General features: G+C 42.7%; 1 protein-coding gene across 1 annotated transcript in view; it reads left to right on the forward strand.

Moving 5' to 3' along the window:
- ARMC4 (armadillo repeat containing 4) overlaps positions 1-26,467 on the forward strand; it is a 160,183-nt gene that overhangs the window by 114,469 nt on the left and 19,247 nt on the right. The window contains 2 exon segments of the mRNA XM_030550281.1: positions 6,849-7,036; positions 7,717-7,940. Of these exon segments, the coding sequence (XP_030406141.1) occupies positions 6,849-7,036; positions 7,717-7,744 (216 nt within the window). The 3' untranslated portion in view covers positions 7,745-7,940.

The following is a 26,467-nucleotide window of genomic DNA, read 5'->3' on the forward strand; positions in this document are numbered from 1 at the left end:
CTGCAATTGGCCTCTGCTGCTGGGAGGGTGGGAAGAGCAGTTGCTGCTGGAGGAACTGGCTTGCAGCTCTGGCGGAGAGGAAGGTACTGGCATTGCCCAGGGAATGGATCCTGACAGCATGAGGCATTTGAGGAGCAGGCCAACAGCTGGGCTTGTCGCCCATGATGGCCTGTCCCACCTTCTCAGCCTGCTGGGGCCCTGGCTCTCTCTGACCCCTTGTTCTGAGAACCTCTCCACCCCGCTGTGTCGGTCCCCAGCCTTTCACGCTGGGGACTGACCCTTCCTCCACCCCACTGTGCCCCAATTGCCCCCAGCTCCGGCGACCGCTCTCCTCCGCCCTGTTACGCCCCAATTGGGCAGGCAGACAGGCAGGCTCCGCATTAGCTCCTCCCAGCCCAACTCTTCAGGCGGCAAGTGAGTGGTGGGAGTGGGTGCAGCGAGCAATGGAGGGCCTGTAGTATCTGATTTTGAAAATTGGAAAGTTGGTAACCCTAAGAATGCCCCACTGAATAGCTTGGTTACTTGACTAAAGATTTTGCCTTACTGCTTAAATATGGGCAGCAACACATAACCAAAGTATTTGGTTGTTTGATGATTGCTCCAGGAAGAGTCAGAGAAGTAATCTGCCCTCTCAGGCCACAGTAGCCTTTGCAACCTCAGTGGGGTTAGAAGGACAGGAAAATCTGCGTAGCATCAATGCCACTACCCAGCCCTGCCCCCCTCAATACCTTGTGCACTGGCAGAGCTGGGCATCCTACTGGAAACCTGTCCCATCTTGTGAGATGGAAACTCATCAGTTCTGCAACCCTGGGAATCTTCACAACTTCTGAGGCAGGGGGAGGATTTGCCTTATCAATTCTGCAATTATGAAAACTTTCTCAGCTTTGGAGGAGGGGCAAGATTTGCTTGTAATATGAACAATGAATAGACATTTCCTTATGTAAATACCATACTCCCTCTTTTCACTAAACAACAGAAGTAGAGTACTGTGCCTGTTTTGTTAGTTATCTAAGAACATTCATAGATGCGAAATAATATGTATTGTATTTTTTAAAACTAAGGTCAGAATTTTGATGTTTATAAATTGCATTGTGCTTTAATATGCTAAATGATGGGATTGGCAATGGAGAGTAAAAATGGACAGTTTCCATTAGAGGAAAGGTAGTATAAAGATGACTTGATAATTAAAGTTTATTTGAACAACCATACCATCACATTTTTGGGCAAAAGCAATCGGAGTTGACAAATTAGCTTTGACATCTTAAGCTTTGTAAGATGTTCTAAATGTAAAATACTACTGATTTTAGTGGAGAAACTTTTATATGTAAAATGAAATATTTTTAAAGATAAACACAATGTGTTTTTGCAGTGCAGTATTTAGTTTTCAAATAAGAAAAGCAATGGACTCTTTAGAAGAAATGAGAGAGGAATCTGGTTTCAAAAGAATGTTTTTTATTAATGCCTGGACAAGTACTTTATGTCTCAATTTAGAGATGATGAGCTTTGTTTTCTCAATGGAAATCACTACCCCCAAATTAGGTATAATATGGTAATGGGAAAACCTCAAAAGGGGCCAGAGAACTTGGCATAAGAACCCCAACATTCAGCTGTTTTCCAAATCTGTATTTTCTGAAAATTAAGCTAGAAATATTGCAATACTTCTGTAGTTGGTGTTCCCAATTAGGGAACACATTCTTTAAGATGAGGCTTTCTGACAGTATTTCTGCTTCTATCAGGAGCTAGAAGTGTAGAAGTATGTGAAAATAAAAATTAATGAAAGAAAAGTTCAGTAGATTTTGCTGAGGTGGTGTTTGAGAGGATCAGTAAGATGTACAAATCAAATGTGTGATTAGAAAGCGATAGGCTGCAACTTCTCTTAGCATAACAAACAGGGCTCTTGTCCTCTGAAAACCTGACAGATATTTGTTTTACCTGTATATTTATGATTGTAAGTCTCTCACTGTTCTGACGACACAAGTTTTGGTGCCCTGTAGTTAGGGGCAAAATATATGAGAATGTACGATTTATTTTGGCCTTCTGGTCTACTTCTTACAATTAAAAAAAATAGTTTAACAGCATATCCTATTTTTATAGGTTTTCTCCTGTTTTTCATTTAAGATTTAAATATTACATTTCAAATGTCAGTGTAATAATAATTGAAGGTACTTCTTATTCACTTGGTAATAACTTTTTGTCCATTCTACTTTTTGATTTCTGCTATAGATACCTCAGCATTTGGCCTCTTGGTTTGTCCAGCCTAGGATACAATTTTTACCTTATAAACAGGAAGCATCCACAGTTTATCAAAACATACCAGTAGGACTTTACAGGGAAAAATACGTTTAGTTTATTTATTGTTGATGAGAATGAATAATAATAATTTTTTAATGTATGAAGTGTGTTGTTTAGAGTTATCCTTACAAGGCAGTATTCTTTCTGCATTACCCTCAATGAATAATTCTTACTTCATGAGGACTATTCAAGAAGTGAAGTACCACTTGATGAGTAAAAGTTGTTGAATGAGTACCAGAAGTAATGTGGTAAATTCACTCAAATACATTTTCCCCTGTATCCAAATGCTGGCAATGTTTTGTAGTATAACTATACAGTAAGATGCTTTCTAACTTTTCAAAACAATACTAAAGGTTTATATTTTTTTGAATAACTCCATATGTAACTTATCAAAAAGAAAATAAAAAATCTGAACAGTGAACCTAAATATGTTTAATACATTAGAATTTTATAGTATATAAAGGCTTATTATGTCTTATATGTACAAAGTTAGTAGTTTAGCCTTAGGCTTGAAAAGTGATACTCTCCTCTCCATGTTTAATGTCAGAATCTTATTATTCCCCAATAGCAAACTAACTGTTGAGCCAAGATTTAGAAACAATATCATTTACATTTCTATAGTAAGATTTTAGGATTACTAGTATATATTAAAGCCTCACACACTAGCATTTGGCAATGACAAACCTTTGGGGTTTGACTCACAAAAACGTTATGTGTTGATTAGTTTAAAAGGTGCACTTTCGTTATAGAGCAGAAAGGTTGTATGTTTTATTCCTAATTCAGAAAGAAAATTGAGTACAAAGGAGATCTCTGAAGCCATATATGATTTTTTTTGTTTTGTTTTGTTATGAAAGCAATTTGTAGACATAACTGCCCTAGGCTACTTGAACATTAAATGGGAGTCTGAGAACACAAACAACTGAACACTTTGGTAAAGAAATACTAATAGTATGAAGAACTATCTCATTAACACAGATATACTCATATAAAAACATCTAAAATAAATGTGGCAATTGTATACCTATATGTGTCAATAAACACAAATTCAAGTTGAAACTTAATGTAGTAAGCAAGGTATATGGTTATGTTAAATGATACTAAAAGATTGAATTTGAATTTAAATATCTTTACAAGAAAATCTTTTCAAAAGGTCTTGTAAAGAGCAGAGTATGACATACCAGATGTACAAACTCTCAGCTCTACTTCTTTCTTCTCATTATTATCCTGATTTCCTGCTTCTCTGCTTTTCTTTTTTTCTTTCACAGACCAGCAAACTGCACCCACAATCACATATGGGAAACTTTCCTGACGTGGTTTCTGCAGTTTCCCTCTGCTTTTCATTACTGATAGAAGGTTCTATCCCTGTGTTTAGCTGGTTTTACAATGGATTCCCAAGACTAAGCTTTCTTCCTTATTACTGTGTTGTTTATATGCTAGCATATCACCAGTCTAATTTCACCTTTACAAAAGGCAGAATATATATTCTTACCACAGTAGATATTGATCATGGAGGGCTATAGTTTCCATGTATGGGCCTGGAAATCTGAATTTTAACTTTTTAGAGATTTTTACACATCTTTACATCAGTGGGTGGGACTGGGGCAGGTTACCCCATCTTCATAAAAGAGCTTGCCCTTCAGAAGCATGCAGGGAAATCCTATAGAATTTGAACCATCCATAGAGGCAGAGGCATTTGCAGGGAGGCCCCGTCCTTCACTTCAAGAGGATAGAACTATAGCAGGCAGAGCAGGAAGCAGAGTAGGATAATACAGATATGTTCAGCATTAACTTTTGCAGAAATATCCTTGCAAGTTGAGGTGAGACAGTGACCATCCACCATCCTTCTGCTTCGCCACCTCTTGAAGTCCTCACACTACAGTATACTTTTTAAGAGGAAACGTTTCACAAAGCTGTTACTCTTCCCTTCCATGTCCTGCCCTAGATCTGTCCATTAGTACTACTGGGGAACATAATAATCTTAGAGAATGAATTTCCAGATTGAAATATTTGATTGTGACCAGTCATCTGATGTCTTTGGGCAGTAATTTTAAAGTTTTCAGGGAAAAGAAGGATTTTCTGTCAAGAAATCTTGCTGCTTCTTGAAGTGATAGTCCCTATGTGTGTTCCACACATGGGTATGCATGAGCACCATGCGCCTGAGTCTGTTGCTGTAAGTAAGTAATCTGCAGTTGTTCTCCTCATACTCCAAACCAAGGGTATAAAGGGCAGTGCAGACCAGCACCTCTCCAGTTCTTTCTTAACTGCTGCTGAGTCAGAATTCTTTGTATCGCCTTGATTTTCCTCTACTTTAAAATCTTTAAATACAATTTGTAAATAGTTTTAGTAGTTTTTAGTAGTTTAGACTTAGTGTGCTAGTGTAGTTTTATAATTAGCATAGTTAGCTTAGTTCTCCCCACCCCATGGAGCATCCCGGAGAGGATGAAGTGTCCTGAGCCTCTGTTTGGGGAATGGGCGACAGAGGATGGATCACTTGGTGATTACCTGTTCTGTTCATTCCCTCTAGGGCACCTGGCATTGGCCACTCTCGGAAGACAGGATACTGGGCTAGATGGACCTTTGGTCTGACCCAGTATGGCTGTTCTTATGTTCTTAGATTAATGAAACCATCCATTTACTGGTATTATTTCTGAAACCTCATGTCTCTGATGAGGACAAACTGCTTCACTCTGTAGACGTCTGACAGGCTCAGATGTTTTATCTACAGAGAACAAAAACAATTAGAAAAACACCTAGACTTTTCATCACTTTTGATTAAGGGGTCAAGGTCTATCTGCACAGAGACTTTCAAAATAAATCTCTTGCTACATCATCCTTTGTTACCGGCTGTCTTATATTCTGCCACCCCCACCCAAAAAAAGGGGTGGGACTCCATTCTACCAGAGTGCAAGGAAACTCTGCAGCATCTCTGTGAGACATGCCCTTACTAGATATATGTAGGGTGGTTACCTGGAGATCCATACACATCTTTATAACACATTACACATTGGTCCAGACTTCTGCAGGTACAACAGTGGGGATGGCAAACATCCATACCATCTGCATCCTCACACCCATCTCCTGTTTGACAATCGCTTACTAATCTCACATGTGTGGAATACACATAGGGACCATCACTTGAAGGAGAAATGGAGTTTACTTACCTGTAACTGGAGCTTCTCCAAGATGTGCAATCCCTAACTGTATTCCACTACCCACCCTCCATCATCTCTGCTGCAGACCATGACCAGATACGCTGAACTGAAAAGGAACTGGAATGGAGTTGGTCCACACTGCCCCTTTATACCTTTGGTTCGCAGCATGAGAACAACTGCACATGTGCAGACTTACTGAAAGCTCTGGGGCAAGCAGTTGATGCACATGCAAACCCACTTGTGGAATACAAATAGGGACCTTAAATCTTGAAGAACCTCCAGTTACCGGAAATTAACCTCAATTTAATATTCTAGGGTCCCTCTTATTTTTAGCATTCTCACCCACATATTTTATATCAGCCTCTTTCCATTTTTTTCATAATCTCTCTCTCTCTCTCTTTCTCAGGCTGTTTTTTCTCACAAAATCAAGTCACTTTTCTTTTCACAATTTTAGAATAATTAGTTAGCAGTGGCTCTCTTATCCTGGCATTGTTTCTCACCATAGATGGCTAGAAAAACTAAAAAATAGATTGTATGAAGTGATCACATGCTTGTATCAAAGAAAATATGGATATATTTTCTTTCAAACATTTCAGCTCAATGAAGTACAATGCATCAGCATGGTCTCTGGGATATAGCAATGATCAATGATTTTTTAGTCTAACTAGTTAAGAGTTTGTCTTTAATCAAGACTGTTAGATTGACATTATATATGCTTTTAAGGGTCCATAAAGTACTATGAATGTCACATTGTCGCATAAACGCCAGTTCCTTTTTGCCGGAGGCAAATTCCTAAGAAGAATTCCATATGCATTAATTTAACCACACTGTATCAAAACTGCTAGTTTTCTGTTCTACATATTAATATATAAATCTTTGCTTGGTAAACTGAATTGATTAATAAATAAATAGTATTTTTCAGTCGTAGTTCTACAGAGTCACACTGGTATATTGTTTAGTTTGATTTTGATTTTGCCTTTTCATTTTCAGTGCTAGTTAGGACAACCCAGAAAATGCCCAGCTGCTTCATCAGGTGCTCCTAGTGCACCAGGATCATGTCTCACATTCACTAAAATGGCTGGTATAATCGCTGTTGGAGAAGAACTGCATGTTCATTTACACTGTGTGAATGAATGGATAATAATGTCCCTTGTCTTGAGCTGTCAGGTCTAATGTGAAATATGGAAGTATTTTAGACTGCCTGTAAAATAGTCTAGCCTTAATATGCAGCAAGGAGACCCTGTAGATTCTAAATTAACTGTAACTCTTAGTAAAAGCAACCCAGTGACAGTTGCAATGTTTTGAATATCTCGGTCATAATGTCAATTTTAATACATTTTTTAATATTTGTATAAAGTACAGGTTTGTCATTTAAAAGTAACATTTATTTTGGTTTTCATGTAGGATGCTGGAGAAATGGTTCGCTCCTTTGTTGGTGGCTTGGAACTGATTGTCAGTTTGCTAAAATCCGAGAATAAAGAAGTTTTAGCAAGTGTATGTGCTGCTATTACCAACATAGCCAAGGATGAAGAGAATTTAGCTGTTATAACAGATCATGGTGTCGTTCCTCTGTTGTCCAAACTAGCAAACACAGTAAGTGAGATCTTTCTGTAATATCCAACTATCTATACAAATTGAATTAGCCATTCGATTCCAGTCCTTGTATCAAACCCAAAGCGAAAGAGCATGGCATGAGTGGTGAGTTCTACAGCAGTTGTGGAAAAGGGATATAGACTCTTTTCCCACTTCAGAATGTAGACTGGCTATGAAGTCACTCTGTGACTAATACTACAGCTGCTTTGGCGCATGCACCCCTTTTTAGTATTCCTTGCAAGTAGTACAAAGGGCATAAGGGTGCCTTTCTATGTAGCAGCTGTCCTCTGGGAGGAACAAGGAGGAAGGGAATGAGCAGTATATTTGAACAACACAGAGAAATCCTTATCAGAATCTTAGTGATGGAGCCACATTCCAAGCTGTGGCTTTACGTACAGATTTTAACACTAATTTTGCCTCATTTCCAACCAGCCTATACAGACACCTGACTCTTTGAAAATATATAGCATCCGTTAAGCACAGAACAGTATAAAGCTGTCAGCTCCACTGCACACATGCAAGATTCTTAATAAATTGAGATTATAGTACATTGCTTTCTTTCTTTCTTTCTTTCTTTCTTCTTTCTTTCTTGTGGCTGCCCTTAAACTACTTGGAAATATGGTTCTCCTACTTATTTAAGAAAGATATTTAATGGATTCTTTTTTTTTTTTTTGCCCAGAAACAATGACAAATTAAGGCATCATTAGCAGAGCCATTCTCGCTGTTGTATGTGGGGATAGTAACAGAATTGCCTTTGGAGAAAACCAAAGCTGTGGCCCCTTTAGTACGTTACTTGAAATCACAATGACACATCAGTTCATCGAGCTACTGCTCAGGCCTTGTACCAACTTTCAGAGGATCCCAATAACTGCATCACCATGCATGAAATGGTAAGTAGTGAAGGTAAGGTTGCAAGATTTAGTAACTCTGGTTCAATTGTTAAATAGCATTGGCATGATAAGAAGAAGAGTTCCAGCACATTTTTCTGAATATACTTGCCCACATGAGATCAGCTCAGGTTTGTTACAGAGATACTTGGGTAAACAATGAGTTAGAGAGTATTTATATTCTAAAAAGAAGTCAGCTGGATGGTTGACAGAAATGGTAAATGACATGAGCCATTCACCTCTAGATGATTCACTCAACTCAAGTCCAAGCTGGTTGTGATTGCAGAGTCATATTGTCTTACTATTTCACTAGTCTTTGAAAAAAATCTAGATCATCTTAGTGAATGGTTGAATTCTTTGCCACAGTAGTCACCTAGTAGTGAAAGAATCTGAGAGCAGCTGAATCCTATAATGTAATGGGTCTTGTTGGGCCAAATTAAGGTAGATTAGTACAAACCTAGGAGCAGTTTTGGCTCTGCATTCACTTATAAAAGTCTTGGGACATGACAGCACATTACCCAAAGGTTTTTATCTGTTAGGGGTATGTCTTCTTATTAGAAGCTTTTTCCAGTAAAGGTTTTGACTCCAGAGGTTAAAGTCAGAGGAACTGGACAGAACAGGATTATGGCCTTTGAGATGGGGGGAAGGGGATGAGAAGTGTGTTAAGCCAATTATGGTAAATTTCCTAAAGGGTTTACTATTAGAATTCTTCTTTTACTTTAGCATCCAGAGTAAATGCGCTGGGAGCAAAAGAGATGCTTTATGGTGCAATCTTATTGTGAATTTTAAAGTCATATCTTGTATTTGTGTTAATGATGATGCATTTATTGTAGGAATCAGTTGAGAGGCCAAAATTTGAATTGAGGTGACCAGATGTCCCTTTTTAAGCCCTCCTGTAGGTGTCCTGACTTTTTCTAAAAGAGGCAAATTGTCCAATATTTTCTGTCTCCCCTCCTCCCCCACTCAGTACTGGTGAGTCCTGGTGCTGGCCGGATCCCTGCTCACCAGCCATCTGCCCACCAGCAGCAAGTGAGGGGATCCAGTGGCCGATGATAGGGGTGGGTGGCATGACAAAACTGCAGTGCATGGGCCAGCCACTCCCCCTGCTGGTCCGTCAGTGCAGCCCCCGCTGCATGCAAACTCTTGGCCAGCAGAGCCCCGCCCCCCATCCCATTCTGCCGGCACTGACTGTGTGCTGTGGTGTCTGGTGTGTGCTTCTAGCCACAGGAGGTGGAGGGGGTAAGAGATGAGCTCTGCAAAGTCACAGGACAGGTTATCACTTCCCCGGCCCCTTCTCTCCCTTCTCATCCCTCCCGCACAGTACCAAAACGCTGCTGCTGGCCACCTTCTGGTGTGAACCCTGGCAGAAATCTGGGGAGGGGGCCTGCATGCTCCCCCACCACGTGCTGCTTTGGGAAGATGTGGCACCAGGAACCAGGAGAAGCGGGTCCATCCAATGGTCCCAGCCAGCCAGGCAGGGTGGAGAGCGCCAGGCAGGGAAGGTCCAGTCAGTCGGTCACCCCCACCCCATGTGAGAGAGGTGTATGGGTGTGTGTGTGTTACCTCTCCTCATGTGAACCCTAAAGCACTAAAGATAAGAAGGTAAATAAAAAGAATCCAACTACACAGTATTTCTTTTTAACATGGGTGCTGTCAACTTGATGTTAATTTGAACATTTATACTTCATAGTTCTGATTGATTGCCATTGAACTCGCTTGAACATGAGTAATTTTCCAGGTGTCTTGTATTCAGCATAGGGAAATATGGTCAGCCTAGAAGTGACTCAAGTTTGAACTACTCTCTTACCCCTATTTTGTAGTCCCGGTAGGTCTAGATGAGATATATTGGTAATGTAGTGTGGGGAAGCTTTATGATACCATCACAGCCCATCTTGCAACTGTGCTCTATGGATAGAGAGAATTCGGGGTTGTCTCTTCATTTTTGATGCCTTCTGTTCCTGCTTATCCTCCCTTTCTAGTCTGGACCCTTGTCCAGATCACCAGCATCCTTTTCCTGCTCATTGCCCAACTGCAGTTTGTTGTTCTCACTCATTGTATCATGTCTAAAATTTGATTACAAGTACCCTAGAAGAAGGACCTTCTCTTCCTTTTGATCTGTAAAGCTCATAGCACGCTTTAAGCTGTATAGTATGATGATAAAGTACTTTTATTTTATTGAGATTTCACCTGGATCTAGGTTCATTTTTAACTTTCAGTTCTAGCTATAGCAGCTTCTAGCTTGGCTGGTAAATTTGCCCAACATTTCCCATTATAAGATCTTATTTTCAGTTCCCTATAACTTTGCCAGACTTTAACCATTTGGGCTGAAATTTTCCAGGCCAGGTGCCCACATTCCCCATCCCCATACCTCTGGGGATGGGGAATGTGGGCAGGGGGCCAGGTGGCTGGGGGCGGGGTGAGAGAGAGATTGATGAGTGTGTGAGAGAACTGGGATGGGCTGGGGCAAGGTGCTGGGGAGTTGCACTGAGGAGGGACTGGGAATAGCTGTTCAAAGAAACAGGGAATGATAGGGGAAGACTGGTAGTGGGGTTGAGGAGGACTGGGATAGGGAGTCTGGAAGGGTGAGACTTCAGATCTTAAACTACAATGTAAAATTAAACATTTTAGCAGCATTGTCGTTTAAGGTCTGAAGTCTGAGTTATTGTTAGGCATTCTTACCCTATGCATGGCTGGAATCTTTGAGCTAACAATGGTTATGACGCTTTGAATAGTTTTAAAACCATCCCAAACCCCTGTCCCAAATTTCAAAAAAATAGTAAACAAAAACAAGGCTTCTTGAGGGGGAGAAGTGAGCTTATTGTTGTAAGTGAAGGCTTGGGGAACAATTCCAATTAATATTTTAAAATTCAAAGATGCAAGTTTTTAATATAATTTTGTCTAGCATCAAATATGTGTGTGATTGGCTTCAATTCCCTCCATAGTTAGTTTTAAGAGCTACAAATTAACTGGTTACGCTAAATTGCGTAATTTTATTAAACACCTGCATAAAATACAACATTTAAATTCTCCATGTGTTAATTTTCATTTACATTCAAGTGAGTAATCATAGCAGTGTTTAATTACCTACGTTTATTCTGAAGAATATGAAATAATTATATATGTCTAAACCTACCAAAACACTTTTTCACAAGTAATTATTTCTGCGCTTTAATTACACTGCTCTACAGCCAAAATGCTTCTGAAATAAATGCAGTCCAACTTTACTAATTCTGGGTCACTGAGAACGAAAATGATGCTTAAAATTGTTGATTGGCTCTAGTTTTCAAGATATGCTAATGGATCAGTATATATGACCCTTCACTTGGGAATGGCGGAGGATAAGTGAGTTATAAAGGGAAGGGATCTCAATTTAAACCTGAAATGACTAAAATACATCTTTGACTGGATCTATGAATAAATCTATGACTGGGTTTGGACAGTACTTGCTTTTTAGGCAAAACAATGAATGATGCAATCTGAAGCTGGTATTGCATCTTACATGATATGAATTGCATCATGTTATTCCTAGAAGTCATGGATGATGCAATCATAACGAAGCTTACATCACTCTGCTGAACAAATTGCCCTATATCAGCTCTAGAAATCATACAGTGTCGTGCTCTCTTATTTGTCAGTGTTTGATTTTGCAAAGGGACACATTTCTGTTTAGCCAAAGTGGGCAGAGATGCCTCGTACTTGTGTGAACAGTGCAGATAACTTCTGTTATGTTTGGTGAAGTGACTTTTGCATCACAAAAGCGCAGTAGAACCACTCTGGTTAAGAAAGCCTATCACCTTTCTTTTGGCTGCAAAATTGGAGATCAGCACAAGAGGGGGGCCCCACACATATGCTGCAACACTTGTGCAACAAATCTTTGCCAGTGGTTGAACAGGAAAAGGAAATCTATGCCTTTTGCAGTGCCAATGATTTGGAGAGAGCCAACAGATCATACCAGCAATTGTTACTTCTGCATGGTGCCTCCAGCTGGGAAAGGTGTGTCAAAGGAAAAAAAGTGGACTGTGCATTATCCAAACATTCCATCAGCTGTACGCCCAGTACCCCACGGAGAAGGACTGCCGGTTCCTGATGCACCAGAATCATTCTCACTTGAGTCAGACGAGGAAGAGGAAGAGGATGAAACTTCTGGTCCTGAACCATCAATGTCACAGGACCCACATTTTCTCCCATCCTCCTCCTCTGAACCACACCTCATAACACAAGGTGAACTGAATGACCTTGTCAGGGATTTGGAACTACCCAAGAGTAAGGCAGAGCTGTTGGACTCCAGATTACAGCAGAGGAATCTCCTGGCAAGCTATCAGGGCAAATGGAGCCCATCAATGTTGCAGACCATTGCTGGACAGTGACAAGAGATGCTCCATTTAATGAATACAAGAGACAAGCCAAGAAGCGCCGAGTAGACACTGAATAGGACTAAACTATGTACATAATAGTTTTTTGCCTTTTGGTTTACAATTTATGATTAAAACTCTACTATATACACAATATGCATAGACATAAAATGTAAAAACTTAAATATCTTAGAAACAGTAGCCAATCAGTTGTTTTAATTGTCATATTTGAATTCAGCACATCAAAATACATAATAAATATCCCATTTTATCTCTGAAGCAGACGACTTCTCAAAATTGTAGACCAATATTATCCGAATATTTTGAAAGTTTATAACTTATGAACTGAGGTATTATTAAAGGCCTCTTCCTTGAAGTCCTGAGCTTTGACGAAGCATTAACATGAGGCCAGTTGATAGAAAGAGAAGCCTTGGTGTCAATTGTTTTAATGAATGGCTCAAGGAAAGATGTTGAGAAATGGAGAGAAACTTATGGCTTATCTAAATAAACAGTCAATGTTTGGCAAGCTGGGTTACAAATTGACTTTGTACTAGCCTGCTGCTTACTAATTGTCTGCGTGATCTCTGCTGCCATGCACTAAAGGTTCCCTAATGCAGCAACAGGATCCACACAGACAATATGTGGCAGACTACTGCAAGGTACATTTACACCCCAACTTGCTGTGCAGTAACTATTCATCTAGATAGTGTGAAACTTCTGTTCAACTCCCTGTAGGCAATAAACTTGTATATGAATTAGTGTGAAGCATGCCAACATACACTATAGTATTTCTTTCCCATCAAATTGGAAATTACCACTGTTTCCTGAGAAGCATATTGCATTGCCTTACCTCAATGCTTTTTAAAAGACCCTTCTCCCCCTTGCTCCCCCCAAATCACCCACCCTCTAAAATTCCCAATCCAAAGTAATTTTTGTTAATTAAATATGGGTGAAAACTTGAGACCTGCTCCCCCTTCATGATGCATAAAAGTGGTGCATAAAAGGGACTTGGTGAGCAGGGGCAGTTCTAGACATTTTGCTGCCCCAAACACAGAGGGTCCGCTGGTCCCGCGGCTTCAGCAGCCCCTCCGCAGGCATGCCTGCAGGAGGTCCACTGAAGCTGCGGGACCAGCAGACCCTCCAAAGGCAAGCTGCCGAAGGCAACCTGCCTGCCGCCCTAGCAGCGACTGGCAGAGCGCCCCCAGTGGCTTGCCGCCCCAGGCACATGCTTGGATCTGCCTCTGATGGTGAGGGTTTGTGTTTGGTCTGTCTTTTTGTTCATTTATTTTCTGGCAAAATCATATGGCTTGACTGTGGGACCCTGAACAGTCTGGGTGAGTCAAGTCTGTTTGTGTCTTAGTGAGGGGAGGGCTATGTGGCTGGGACCCTTGGGTCCTTGATCCGACCCAGTGTTTGATCAGTCCCAGAGGGCAATTCCTTCATGCTAACGAGGGAGTGGAGCTGAACAACAAGGCCTGATATATAAGTCATTTGCCTGGCTAACTCCTGAGTAGGAGAACAGGAGCAGCAATCAGTAGCATTTCAGAGGGAGTTTATAGAGGGAATGTGTAAGGTTTTCATTCTATGTACAGTTCTACACTCAGTGCCATGATGGTCAGTGATGGACCAGTGGTTGTGACCTGCAATGAATATGCCATGTGTTCTTTCCTGCCTGAAGCCAGAAATCAAACCAGAGAGGAGCCTTGGTAGTTCATAATCACCAGAGGCAAGAGAACCAGGTGGCATTCTACATGGCTGGAGGCAGACGTGGATGGATAGACTGTGACCACCAGAGAGAAGAGGACTAGAAAGAATTCAACACAGCTAGAAGAATCCTATCATTATCATGTTCCTGGCATGGAAACTAAAGAAAATATCTCTGAAGATCCAGCTGGTCAAATGGAATGGAGAGGTGTACAGGATATACCTGAGGATGGCTTCTCAGCCCAACCTACAAGCATGCCCACAAAAGAGGAAGGCAGACGATCCTTGTTGGGGATGCTGTACTAAGAAGAACGGAAAGAACATTCTGCAAAGGACAGGTGGACAACAGGATGGTTAGTGTACACTCTTCCCGGAGCCAAGAAACGAGATGTAACTTTAAGATTGAATAATAGATAATGAGATAATAATCCACTGATGACAGTGCGTATCAGCACTAATGACACTGCTTCACAGGACATTTTACAGATTATTGATGACTTCAAGGAACTCAGAAGGATGCTGAAGGAGAAGAATGTCCATGTGATCGGCTCGGAGATATTTTCTGCCTTGTAAGTGAAGAAAGACAGAAGGCAGACGCTTCTGCAAGTGAACACTGACTAGGTGAGTAATGTAAGGGCTTTGATGTTGTGGAACATTAGTATACCTTCTACGGGGAGAGGGGCTATATAGTGTGGATGGCCTCCATGTCAGTAGAAAGAGAACCAGTCTTCCAGGGCACAGGCTGGCTAGACTAGTCAAGCGCGTATTAAACTAACAACAAAAAGGGAGGGTGAAGTGATGGAAGAAATTAGCATGATTTAGCAAAAAATCAAGCTGTTGAGAACAAAATTAATCAAGACACCATGGGAAGTGAAAAGAAATTCATATAATTATCTATACAACAATGCTCGGAATCTGGATAATAAACAAGAGGAATTGGAATAGTTCATTTATGAACATAAATTCAACCTAGCTGATAGGACTAAAACCTGATGGGAAGATTTACATGATTGGAATGTGAAAATCAGTGATTATAACTAAGGCTGCAAGTCTGTCACAGAAGTAATGGATGGCATGACTTTCTGGGACCTCTGTGACTTCTGCAGCTGCAATGGAGTGGCCCTAGGGCCAGCCACACTGGCCATTGTTAGGGTGGCTCTGGGACAGCTGCTGCTGGAGTGGCCCCAGGGCCAGCCACACCGGCCACTGTTGGGGCGGCCTGGTGCAGCTTGCCTCAGGGGCTCCAAGGATAGCAATGGTCTTGGGGATGGCCCTAGAGCAGCGGTCTCAGAGCAGCTGTGGTCCTGGGGGCTGCCCTGGAGGCCATTGGAGCAGTGGTCCCTGGGAGCCTTGGAGCAGCATACAAACAGGGGCAATTAGCCCCCATCACTGAAGCAGGGGCCAGCTGTTGGCCCTCTGGGACTCCCAGAGCAGTGTGGCCCTGGGGCCACCCAGAGCAGCAGCACCCTGGGGCCCCAGGAGCAGCTAAGATTTAGTCAGGGGTATTTTTAGTAAAAGTTATGGATAGGTCATGGGCCATGAATTTTTGTTTATTGCCCGTGACCTGTCCATGACTTTTACTAAAAAAAAACCCCATGACTAAATCTTAGCCTTAATTATAACGTATTTAGGAAGGATTGAGTGGGCAGAAGGAATGGGAGAGTAACATTCTATGTCAACAAGTCACCTTTTTTCAAGTCATTGACAAGAACATGATCTTGAATGCTTATGGATCAATGTTCTAACAGTTAAAGCACAAGATGGGATTCTAGTTGGTGTCTGCTACAGATCACTAAATCACATGAGAGAACAGGATGACTGATTCCTTCAGAATCTATCTAACTATAACGTGAGAAAAAAACTCCATTATTATGGGGGACTTCAATCTGAGTGACATATGCTGGAGGTTTCATGCTGCCAGTACTAAAATGTCCTCAGAATTTCTAAAAATTATAGATGATCATAACCCTCCTGGAGCGCTGCTTTACCGCATTATATCCAAATTCGTGTTGTATCAGGTCGCATTATATCGAGGTAGAGGTGTATTTATTTGTATTGTGATAGCAATTAGAGGCCCCAATCAGGGATCAAGATCTCATTTTGGTAGGCACTATTGTATACACACATAATAAAAAGATGGTTCTTGCCTGCAAAGAACTTGCAGTCTAAACATATGATAAGACACAACGATGGAGATGAGATGAGCAACAAGTGGGAAAGGGGATAACAAATTTATATTGATCTATTTGGTAAAATGAGCAGCATACCATCCACTTCTTAGCTTCCAGTTATTGCACACGATGGCTTACTGTTTTGAAGAAAACAATATTCTTTTAAAATATGTATATTGTTAATTAAAAGGTAGATCTGTTCCTGCCACCCAGCCCAAGTAATCTGGCTGGGCAATGAGATTTTTCATGGGAAAGGAATCCTCATACACATGTCACTGAGCAGCACTGTTGTCTGCTCCATGTCTTCTTCTTAAGCCTCAGGTCTGGAGAAGCCTCCTCTCTTATGCCCCTGCTCCACTGATAAGAGGGAGACAGTTATCAGTGAATCTTCATAGTGGTGGATCCGCGAATCCTGCCCCAAAGTACTGTTGCACATGGCTGGGGTAGGAAACCCATAGAGCAGGGGTAGGCAACCTATGGCACACATGCCGAAGGCGACATGCGAGCTGATTTTCAATGGCACTTACACTGCCCAGGTCCTGGCCACCTGCCTGGGAGACTCTGCATTTAATTTAATTTTAAATGAAGCTTCTTAAACATTTTAAAAACCTTATTTACTTTACATACAACAATAGTTTAGTTATATATTATAGACTTACAGAAAGATACCTTCTAATAATGTTAAAATGTATTACTGACATGTGAAACCTTAAATTAGAGTGAATAAATGAAGACTCGGGACACTATTTCTGAGCGGTTGCCAACCCCTGCCATAGAGCTAATTTTTGTGGTGTGGAAAGATCATGTAAACCCTGCACATGCTTCCAAAATCTTGTTCCTTCCACTTTCATGCTCAGATGAACCGCATCAGTCCCTGTATGTCTGGGACCCTTAACACCCTTGAGGCATAAAGGTTAGCCACAGGACTTGCCCTTAAGTAAGAAAACTCAAGTTCTGAGCCAAGACTGTAATCAGTATAATTCATGGAGTACTGTGTCAAGTATTGAACTTTAATGATTAGTCATAAGATCCACTTCTTCATTCCAAAAATACACTTGTGCAATTCACACTGAAGTCAGTGGAACTTGCATGCATATCAAAGGGCAGAAGAGGCCAAAATTGGGAATTTTTTTTAGCCAGTCTGACCCTTTCATTTTCCCTTATCAGATTTTAATTTAAAATGACATGATGCATCTTTTTTACAGTCTTCCTGTATAGTTTTGTCAAAGATGTAGTTACAGTTATGACTTAATATATAAATAACTGGTTGTGTATTTTGGAGTTATATTACCATTTTTCAAGAGAGAAAGATTTATATCTATGTATCCTACCATTCTGTTGTAATAATCTAACGTTCAAAAGTGGCAGATTTCACCATAAATCTATATAGATTAGTTTGACATGCAGATTTAATATTAGACATGTTGTGATATACTAATATTGTGACTGTCTTCAAAAAGTATATTCTGCATTTTTATCATACACTGCTTTCAAAGAACTGAGGATTGTTTGCTAAGATCATACATTTTTACAGACAACTTTGGGTAGATTTTTTATATTAAAGAACTTCTTTCATAAAACAAGTTTTGTGAAGTAAATTGAGGTAAATTACAAAATATAGAAGATAATTATTTATAATTTCTACTGCAAATATTCCAAAAATGACTATTGCCAGCTGCTGGTATGGGCTTGAAGTTCAATATCAGAAATACTAAAGCAATTGGCTTTTATTTATGGCTAGGGTTTTTAGGATGTTTTCATGAGAACATGACAGCACAGAATCTACTGTTTTCTTCGAGTGCTTGTTCACGTCCATTCCACATTAGGTATGCGCGTGCCGCATCCACAAGCATTGGAAACTTTTCTCTTAGCAGTACCTGTCGGGCTGATAGGGCCCCCGCCTGAGTGGCACCACTGCGCTGTTCATATATCGCCCACTGGCCTGACCCCCTCCAGTTCCTTCTTACTGTCCATGGCGGCGTTGGAACAATCTCTCGCTCTCATACGAGAAGCAATCCCTTAGCTTTAGAGTACTTAGCTGCTATCAGTTCGTTAGCATTCTATTGTTGTGGACACTTGATAGATTAGGTGCTTGGAGGCTTCCAGCACCCACCCCGGGCCCTGGGGCATGCCGCAGGCCCATGGGTTTAAGGCTTGCGCCACGTGCCACAAGCCTATACCAGTTAGTGACCCCCACGACTCCTATCTACGTTCCTGGGGGAAGCACACCAAACAGAAAGGTGTAAGATTTGCAAGATGTTTAAGCCTAGAACAAAAAAAGAGAGAGACTTTCATTTGAAGCAGTTGTTGATGGAGGCGGCACTGCAGCCATTGGGCCCGGAGAGCCCGACGCCGACTCCAGCCTCCTTGGTGCGGAGTGCCCTGAAGTTGTCAAGAGACCCAGGGCCGGACAAGCACCGCAAGCCATCGGCCCCGAAGAAAAATAGACCCCGGCACCGCTCATCCTCCCTGGTGCGTCCCAAAGTCAAACCAAAAGAAGGGTGGCTGTTCCCCGCAAAGGAGACTGATGCCATCTAAGGGCCCAGGCACCAGATAGAGCAGGAGGGACATTGTACTGGTGCTGACATCGGTGGCACCGGCACCACAAGTCCCTCTGAGTCCGGTCATAAGTGAACTCTGTGAGGACGATGGGCTCGAGGGAGTAATGGATCAGCCCTCCACGCCTGACACCTTTGAGGCAGCAAAGGACCTCATCAGGTTGTCGGTGTTGAGCCCCCTCCCATTCAGGGAGAAGCCTCCGGCACCTGGGCCCATGGTGCTGTCGAGGGGAAAGCTGGCAATGGTGCGCTGTTCAAGGTCACTGTCCCGGCATCACTCCCTGCGTTGGTCCCAGTCAAGCATCGAGTCTGCGGACTCTCAGTTACCCCGATGCAGAGGGAAGTCTCAGTACCGGAGGCGAGTCAGCGCACAGGGTGGTGCAAGGGACCTGACGCTCTCTGACACCCTCCAGAGACCAGCACCAGGAGAAGGCGAGCCAACCATCACTGAAGGCTTCCAGAAGTCACCGGTCCCGGTCCAGGTCTTGGGAGCACTGATACTGGTCCTGCGAGCAGCGGTACCGGTCCTGTTCCCGATCAGCAAGAAGCTGCTCATAGACCTCCTGCCAGCACAGATTGACGGCACCACCGTGACCTTCATGCTTGGCATTGCCAGAACCCAGCTCTGACTCAGGCTGGTACAGTTACCTGCACCAGGCACTGGACAGCAGAGAACACCTGGCTGGATGGCAACCCCAGAGTGGGGACCACCGGGACACTGTCCCTTCTGGACCCCCTGGGCCTACCATCAGCAACAAGGGTCTCCCTCCAGGGCCAGCTACTCGGTGCATTTTTTACTTGATCTTTTTTTATTTTATCTTCTAAACCTACCCTCTTCCCGTAAGCATTCACTATATTGGACATTCCTTCAGACTTCTCAGTGAAGACTGAAACAAAGAAATCATTAAGCATCTCTGCCATTTCCAAGTCTCCTGTTACTGTTTCCCCCTCCTCACTGAGCAGTGGGCCTACCCTGTCCTTGGTCTTCCTCTTGCTTCTGATGTATTGATAAAAAGTCTTCTTGTTTCCCTTTATTCCCATAGCTAGTTTGAGCTCATTTTGTGCCTTTGCCTTTCTAATCTTGCCTCTGCATTCCTGTGTTATTTGCCTATATTCGTCCTTTGTAATCTGACCTAGTTTCCATTTTTTATATGACGCCTTTTTATTTTGTAGGTCACACAAGATCTCGTGGTTAAGCCAAGGTGGTCTTTTGCCACATTTTCTATCTTTCCTAACCATCGGAGTAGCTTGCTTTTGGGCCCTTTATAGCTTCCCTTTGAAAAACTGCCAACTCTCCTCAGTTGTTTTTCCCCTCAGTCTTGATTCCCATGGGACCTTACCTATCAGCTCTCTGAGCTTATCGAAATCCGCCTTCCTGAAATCCATTCTCTCTATTTTGCTGTACTCCCTTCTACCCTTCCTTAGAATTGCAAACTCTATGATTTCATGATCACTTTCACCCAAGAGCTCAGACCTCCTAGAGATGGGGGTGGTACAGTTAGTACCAAAGGACCTAAGAGGGAAAGGGTTCTACTCCCACTACTTCCTCATTCCCAAGACTGAAAGACCTTTGACCCATTCTGGACCTGCGCGGGCTCAACAAGTTCCTGGTCAAGGCCCGGTTCCGCATGGTCTCTCTGGGCACCATCATCCCTTCCCTGGATCCAGGGGACTGGTACGCTGCCCTCGATATGAAGGATGCGTACTTTCATATCACCATCCACTCAGCACCTCACTGATTCCTGCACTTCATTGTGAACCAAGAACTTTACCAGTTCACGGTTCTCCCGTTTGGCCTAGCTGCGGCCCCATGGGTGTTCACAAAATGCATGGCGGTGGTCAGAGCCTTCTTACAGAGACAGAGGGTTCGAGTTTACCTGTACCTCAATGACTGGCTCCTGGCGGGCCAGTCCAAAGAGAAGGTTCGGTCCCACGTGCAAGTGGCCCTGAGACTATTTCACACGCTGAGGCTCCTGCTCAACATCCCCAAGTCCACCTTCATTCCAATGCAGAGAGTGGAATTCATAGGGGCAGTCCTAGATGTGGTACAGGCAAAGGTGAGCCTCCCAGTATCATGATTTCTGGCCATCCAGCAAGCAGTGAACTCCCTGTGTCAGTTTCCCACTACAACAGCCAGATGCTGCCTGAGGCTGCTGGGCCACATGGCAGCATGCACATATGTGGTCAAGCATGCCAGACTGAAACTCAGGACACTGCAGGCTTGGCTTGCCTGTGTATACCACCCAGGCAGGGACCCCCTGGACTTGATAGTGACAGCCCCGAGGGACTCCCTACAGTAGTGGCTGTCCCAGACCGTGGTTTTCGAAGACATCCTCTTTGCTGCACAACAGCCAGACCTGACGCTTGTGACGGACGCATCAGACCTTGGATTAGGTGCTCACCTAGGAGACCTCAGGACTCAGGGCTTGTGGTCGGGAGCAGAGCAGTTGCTCCATATCAATGTGAAGGACCTCAGGGCGGTTTGTTTAGCCTGCCAGACCTTTTATGCCACTTTGAGTGGTCACAGCGTGACAGTTCTGATGGACAACACGGCCGCCATGTTTTACATAAACAAGCAGGGTGGAACCTGGTCCTTGCTGCTCTGCCACAAGATTCTCCTCCTCTGGAACTTCTGCATAGCCCACGCTATTCACCTCAAGGCATCACATCTCCTGGGGGTATGGAACAAACTAGCGGACCACCTCAGCAGATCGTACCGCATGCACGAGTGGACACTCAAAGTGGACGTTGTGTATTCACTCTTCCACAAGTGGTGGTTTCCCTGGGTAGACCTGTTTGCCACCAGGGGCAACGCCCAGTGCCTGCAGTTCTGCTTGTTCCAGGGTCACAGCCCGGGCTCAATAGCAGACACATTTGCAATCCCATGGGGAGGAGAATTAAAATATGCCTTCCTCCCCGCTTCCTCTGGTGCACAAGGTCCTGTTCGAGGTGTGCAGGGATGGGGCGGCAGTCATCCTCATCACCCCGGCCTGGCCCTGCCAACACTGGTTCACTACGCTCCTGGAGAAATTGATGGAAGCCCCGGTAACCCTGCCCCTACACTGGGACCTCCTCACGCAGGACGGAGGGTGGATCCTGTACCCCGACCTGCAGTCACTGTGTCTGACGGTGTGGAAGCTCTGCACCTGAATGCTTCGGAGAGCCAGTGCTCCCTCCCTGTGCAGCAGGTTCTACTTGGTAGTAGGAAGCCCTCTACCAGGGAGACTTACCTGGCCGAGTGGAAAAGGTTCTCATGCTGGTGTGGGCCCCAACAGGTCTAGCCATGCCAGGCTCCGGTGCCCACCATTCTAGAGTACCTACTGCACCTCAAGCAGCAGGAGCTGGCCCTGTCCTTGATCTGGGTGCATTTGGCAGCCATCTCCGCCTTCCACCCAGGGCTTTCAGGAGGCTCAGTGTTCTCCCACCCAATGGTGGGGTGGTTCCTTAAAGGACTGGAGAGGGTGTTCCCTTACTCATGCCCCCCCAGTTTCCCTATGGAATCTCAACTTAGTCCTTTCTAAACTCATGGGGCCCCATTCGACCCCCTTTCTACCTGCTCCTTCCTCCACCTTTCCTGGCAGGTGGCATTTCTGGTGGGCATTACCTCTGCCAGAAGGGTATCTGAGCTAAGGGCATAGATAGTGTTTCATAAAGACAAGGTGCAGCTCCGCCTACACCCCAAGTTCCTCCCAAAGGTGGTCTCACAATTCCATCTAGGCCAAGACATTTGTCTGCCGGTGTGTTTTCCCAAACACCATGCAGACCCGAATCACTGCGTTCTGCACTCCCTGGATGTCCGCCGAGCATTGGCGTTCTACTTGGAGTGCACCAAGCTGTTTCGTAAATCTGTTCGTGGCCGTGGCGGAAAGGATGAGAGGCCTCCCAGTGTCGGCGCAGCGAATCTCCTCCTGGATTATAGACTGCATTCAGGCATGTTATGACCTTGCAGGTGTTCCGGCCTCGGTGGTCACGGCCCACTTGACCAGGGCATAAGCAGCTTCTGCAGCTTTCCTGGCACAGGTCCCAGTCCAGGAGATCTGCAGAGCAGCCACCTGGTTGTCGGTGCATACCTTTACGACCCACTACACGGTCAACCAGCAAACCCGAGAGGATGCAGCAGTTGAAATGGCGGTCCTCTGATCAATTGCTCCGTGACTCCGACCCTCCTCCAAAGGTAAGCTTGTGATTCACCTAATGTGGAATGGACATGAACAAGCATTCGAAGAAGAAAAAATGGTTACCTACCTTTTCGTAACTGTTGTTCTTCGAGATGTGTTGTTCACGTCCATTTCACCACCTGCTTCCTAACCCTCTGTCAGAGTCGCCGGCAAGAAGGAACTGGAGGGGGTTGGGCCAGCAGGGGTATATATGCATGGCGCAGTGGTGCTGCTCAGGCGGGGGCCCCGCTGGCCCACCGAGTACCACTAAGGGAAAAGTTTCCGATGCTCATACATGCGGCGCACGCACACTTAATGTGGAATGGATGTGAACAACACATCTCAAAGAACAACAGTTACGAAAAGGTAGGTAACCGGTTTTTTTACACTATTAGCCATAGTTTAAGAAAAGATATTTTTTAAATTGATGCAAAGTATTTCCATTTAAATATATGTAACTACACTGCACATATTTCTTTACCAAAGTGTGTATCTTTAGAATGTTATTTTCAACATAACATATGGAAGAACCTACTTTTGTAATTTTCATTGTTGGCTCCATGTTGGCTCCACAGTTTAGGCTGGAGGTGCAGTGCATGGCTGGCACATACACCAAGCTGATGCCTGTTACTTGTTATAAATTAGTTGTTACAGTACTTGGACAAAAAATAAGGCACTAGATGGCAAAATTGCTGCATGTCTGTCAGCTGCAGAAAGTCTGTCCAATTCCTTTGCCATTTACAAGCCAGCAAACATCAATCAAATGGAACTCTAGAATTTCAGAGAAAAGAGGCTCCATAAACCAACCCCCATACTTGCATATTTTGTATTGTTTAGGAAGGACTGCCGAAACTTGACAACCGTAAATCACTGCAATCTGCATTCTGTTTAAAAGTCACCAGGTTGAAACATTTTCCTTAACGATCCAACTCCATTAAGGAAACAGCAGCCTCTGCCTTCAGATCAAGCATTCCTTTACCACAATTTGCTATTGCATCATTGCCAGAAGTCATAAGGGTTTTGGTTCAGTGTAAATTAGACCTTGACTGGAGTTAATTTCTCAAAATTATCACGTTACTAAAGTTTGGGATATCTAGAAAGTCTTTGTTAAAGTCTGTCTGATCCCAGATGGGAAAAAACAGCAGCAGCAAGGGAGATCAGCTTATCTTTGCCTGAACTGTGTGCTTCAGGAGACCTCTAATTTAGTAACATTTGGATAACAAACCTTGAGGCTGGCATAAAGCTTCTCTTGGCACATTCTAAACAACTTTTAGTCTTATAAAAAGAAGCTTGTCCCACTAAGCTGTAGGTTTGTTGGAGCTGTTCAACAGTAGCTATGCCCTGCAGCTCTTTTAGTGATAAATGAGCCGTTTCAAATAAGTGGAGCTACAGCCAACTGTGCAGAAGGAATCATTAAAAAAAATTTAAATAGACATTTTTGAAGGTTAAAAATGCACAAACAAAGTATGTTAGACCAAAATATATGCTGCTCCTTTTAATGGAAAAGATTGCTACTGGCTAAGTCTGCCAGCTTCAATAGGTGTGCCAAAAAGCCAAGGAATCTGGCAGAGTCCATAGATAGCAGTTCCATCTTTCATCTATATTTCTTTTCTGTATTTATCTTGCTTTAGAAAATGCAGGGAATGTCTTTTCCTTCCGACTTGGCATTTTTTCCAAACCACAGAAATACACAGAGCAACTTCTTGCAATTGTTTAGTTCCTTGCACAGTCTGATCTTTGTGAAATATTTCTTTTTAATTTGGCAGTAATAAAAAAGAAAAATACTATTAGAATGCTGTTTATTTTTATGAATAATGGTATATACAATTAAATTTTAAAATGAATAAAATTAATTTTCTTAATTGGCTGATATTGGGCTTAATACACAAGGGCAGAATGCCAGATAACTATTTTTGGCATTCAGCTGACCAAAAATAGTTTCCTTGTATAAGCAGCTATTCACAGAAGCTGAACATAAGAAATAATAATAATAACAACAATAATGGTGTTTCAGACTTCATGAATAACTCTTTTTGGCATTCAGTGAAAATATGATCTATTTTCCTTTGAATACAGCAACTCTTATGTGCATAAGTATATAGTTCTTGAATTAGCACTTAGGAGTCTTAATGTACCAAAATATGCATTTATTAACATCATCTTCTGAAATTCCTTTTTCCTCTCTGCAGGATCAATCAGTTTTTAGTTAAAAATAGGTTTCAAACACTTAGTCATCATTGTCTTTGGATGTGTCTACCTCAAACACCCTGCAGCAGTATTTTTATAGTAATACAGCATGTCTGGTTGGTTCACATGTAAAGTGCAGGTGGTGAATAAAGGTACTTTTCGTACATGTTGACTATCAACAGATGAGTTCTAGTTTTAAAAATCTGTCTCATAAAAGACTTCTTTCTCAGTCCCACATGTTTTAGGTAATATGAGGTGTAAAGGCCTGATCAAACTTCCATTGAAGTCAATGAGATTTTTGTCATTTGACTTCAATAGGCACTGGATTAGACTCTGAATCACTGTTGCAATAGTGTTTTTTTAACAATAAATATTAAAAGGTATCCAAATATAACACTTTTTTCCTTTGATTATTGAAAGTCTGTAAATTTCATTTTCTTTCATTTTGCTGTTGTTTCCAAGGATAACCATTTTGTCATACTTACTAACTGCTGATTGGTGTAAGAATTCAAAGTTTGTATTGGTTCTGTTTGTGAAGTGGAGAGCGTGGTCATTTAAAGGAAAAGGTAATGTTAAATTAATAGAACACTGGCCAGTATTGTGTTCTCCTGAGTTAACTTCTAAATGTAGGGCCCAATACAGCAAAAAATATCCATAGTCCAAAACTGGAAAACCAGAAGGCTGTGTGGAAGCGGACTTTATGAAGAAACCATTTTATCCATGGGGAAAATTAAGTAAAAAAAGTGGTGGTGGGAAGTTGGCATGAGATGAAACTACAAATCAACTTGAGGAAGAGGGCTAACATAAATGTGCTCCCACCCTGCCTTGCAGGTACTGCAGCTCAGTAAACTGGACTTATCTCAGTATGCTCTTTTCTCTTCATATATTGTACCTGTGCAGCTTGAAGGAATTCCTGCAACCATAGGGTTGGAGTAACTCCTTTGCATGAACCCCAGGATAAAAGATAAATGGGTCCAAGCCAGGTTCAATTGGGCATCATCATCTAGTGGAATGTGTACAAACCTGGAAACCAGGCATACTTAACTTCTAATTTTGGCTTTGCCCACTGACAGGTTAATCTGTTTCTGTTAACCTCTCTGGTCCTGAATTTCCTCATCTGAGAAACAGAACCTCTCTTTACTTTCTGTCCTCCCAAAGAATTAACAATTAAGAACAAAAATTGTCTTAATATCTCTTTGTCCTCAAATGGGTCTTGACTTCCCTAGGGGAAAAAGCCTGGTATTCTGTTCAGTTTTCCAGTAAGTTACAGGCATACTCAAGAACAATCAATCCTGACAGATGCCTCAATTCAGAAAAGCCCATAAGCACATGCTTAAGTCCCATTGACTTCACTAAGGCTATGTTTGTCCTTAAGTGTTTTCCTTATTTGAGCCAGGATGAAAAGGAAAGTGTA

Source organism: Gopherus evgoodei, chromosome 2 (assembly GCF_007399415.2).
Source record: "Gopherus evgoodei ecotype Sinaloan lineage chromosome 2, rGopEvg1_v1.p, whole genome shotgun sequence".
In the NCBI taxonomy this organism is placed as follows: Eukaryota; Metazoa; Chordata; order Testudines; family Testudinidae; genus Gopherus; species Gopherus evgoodei.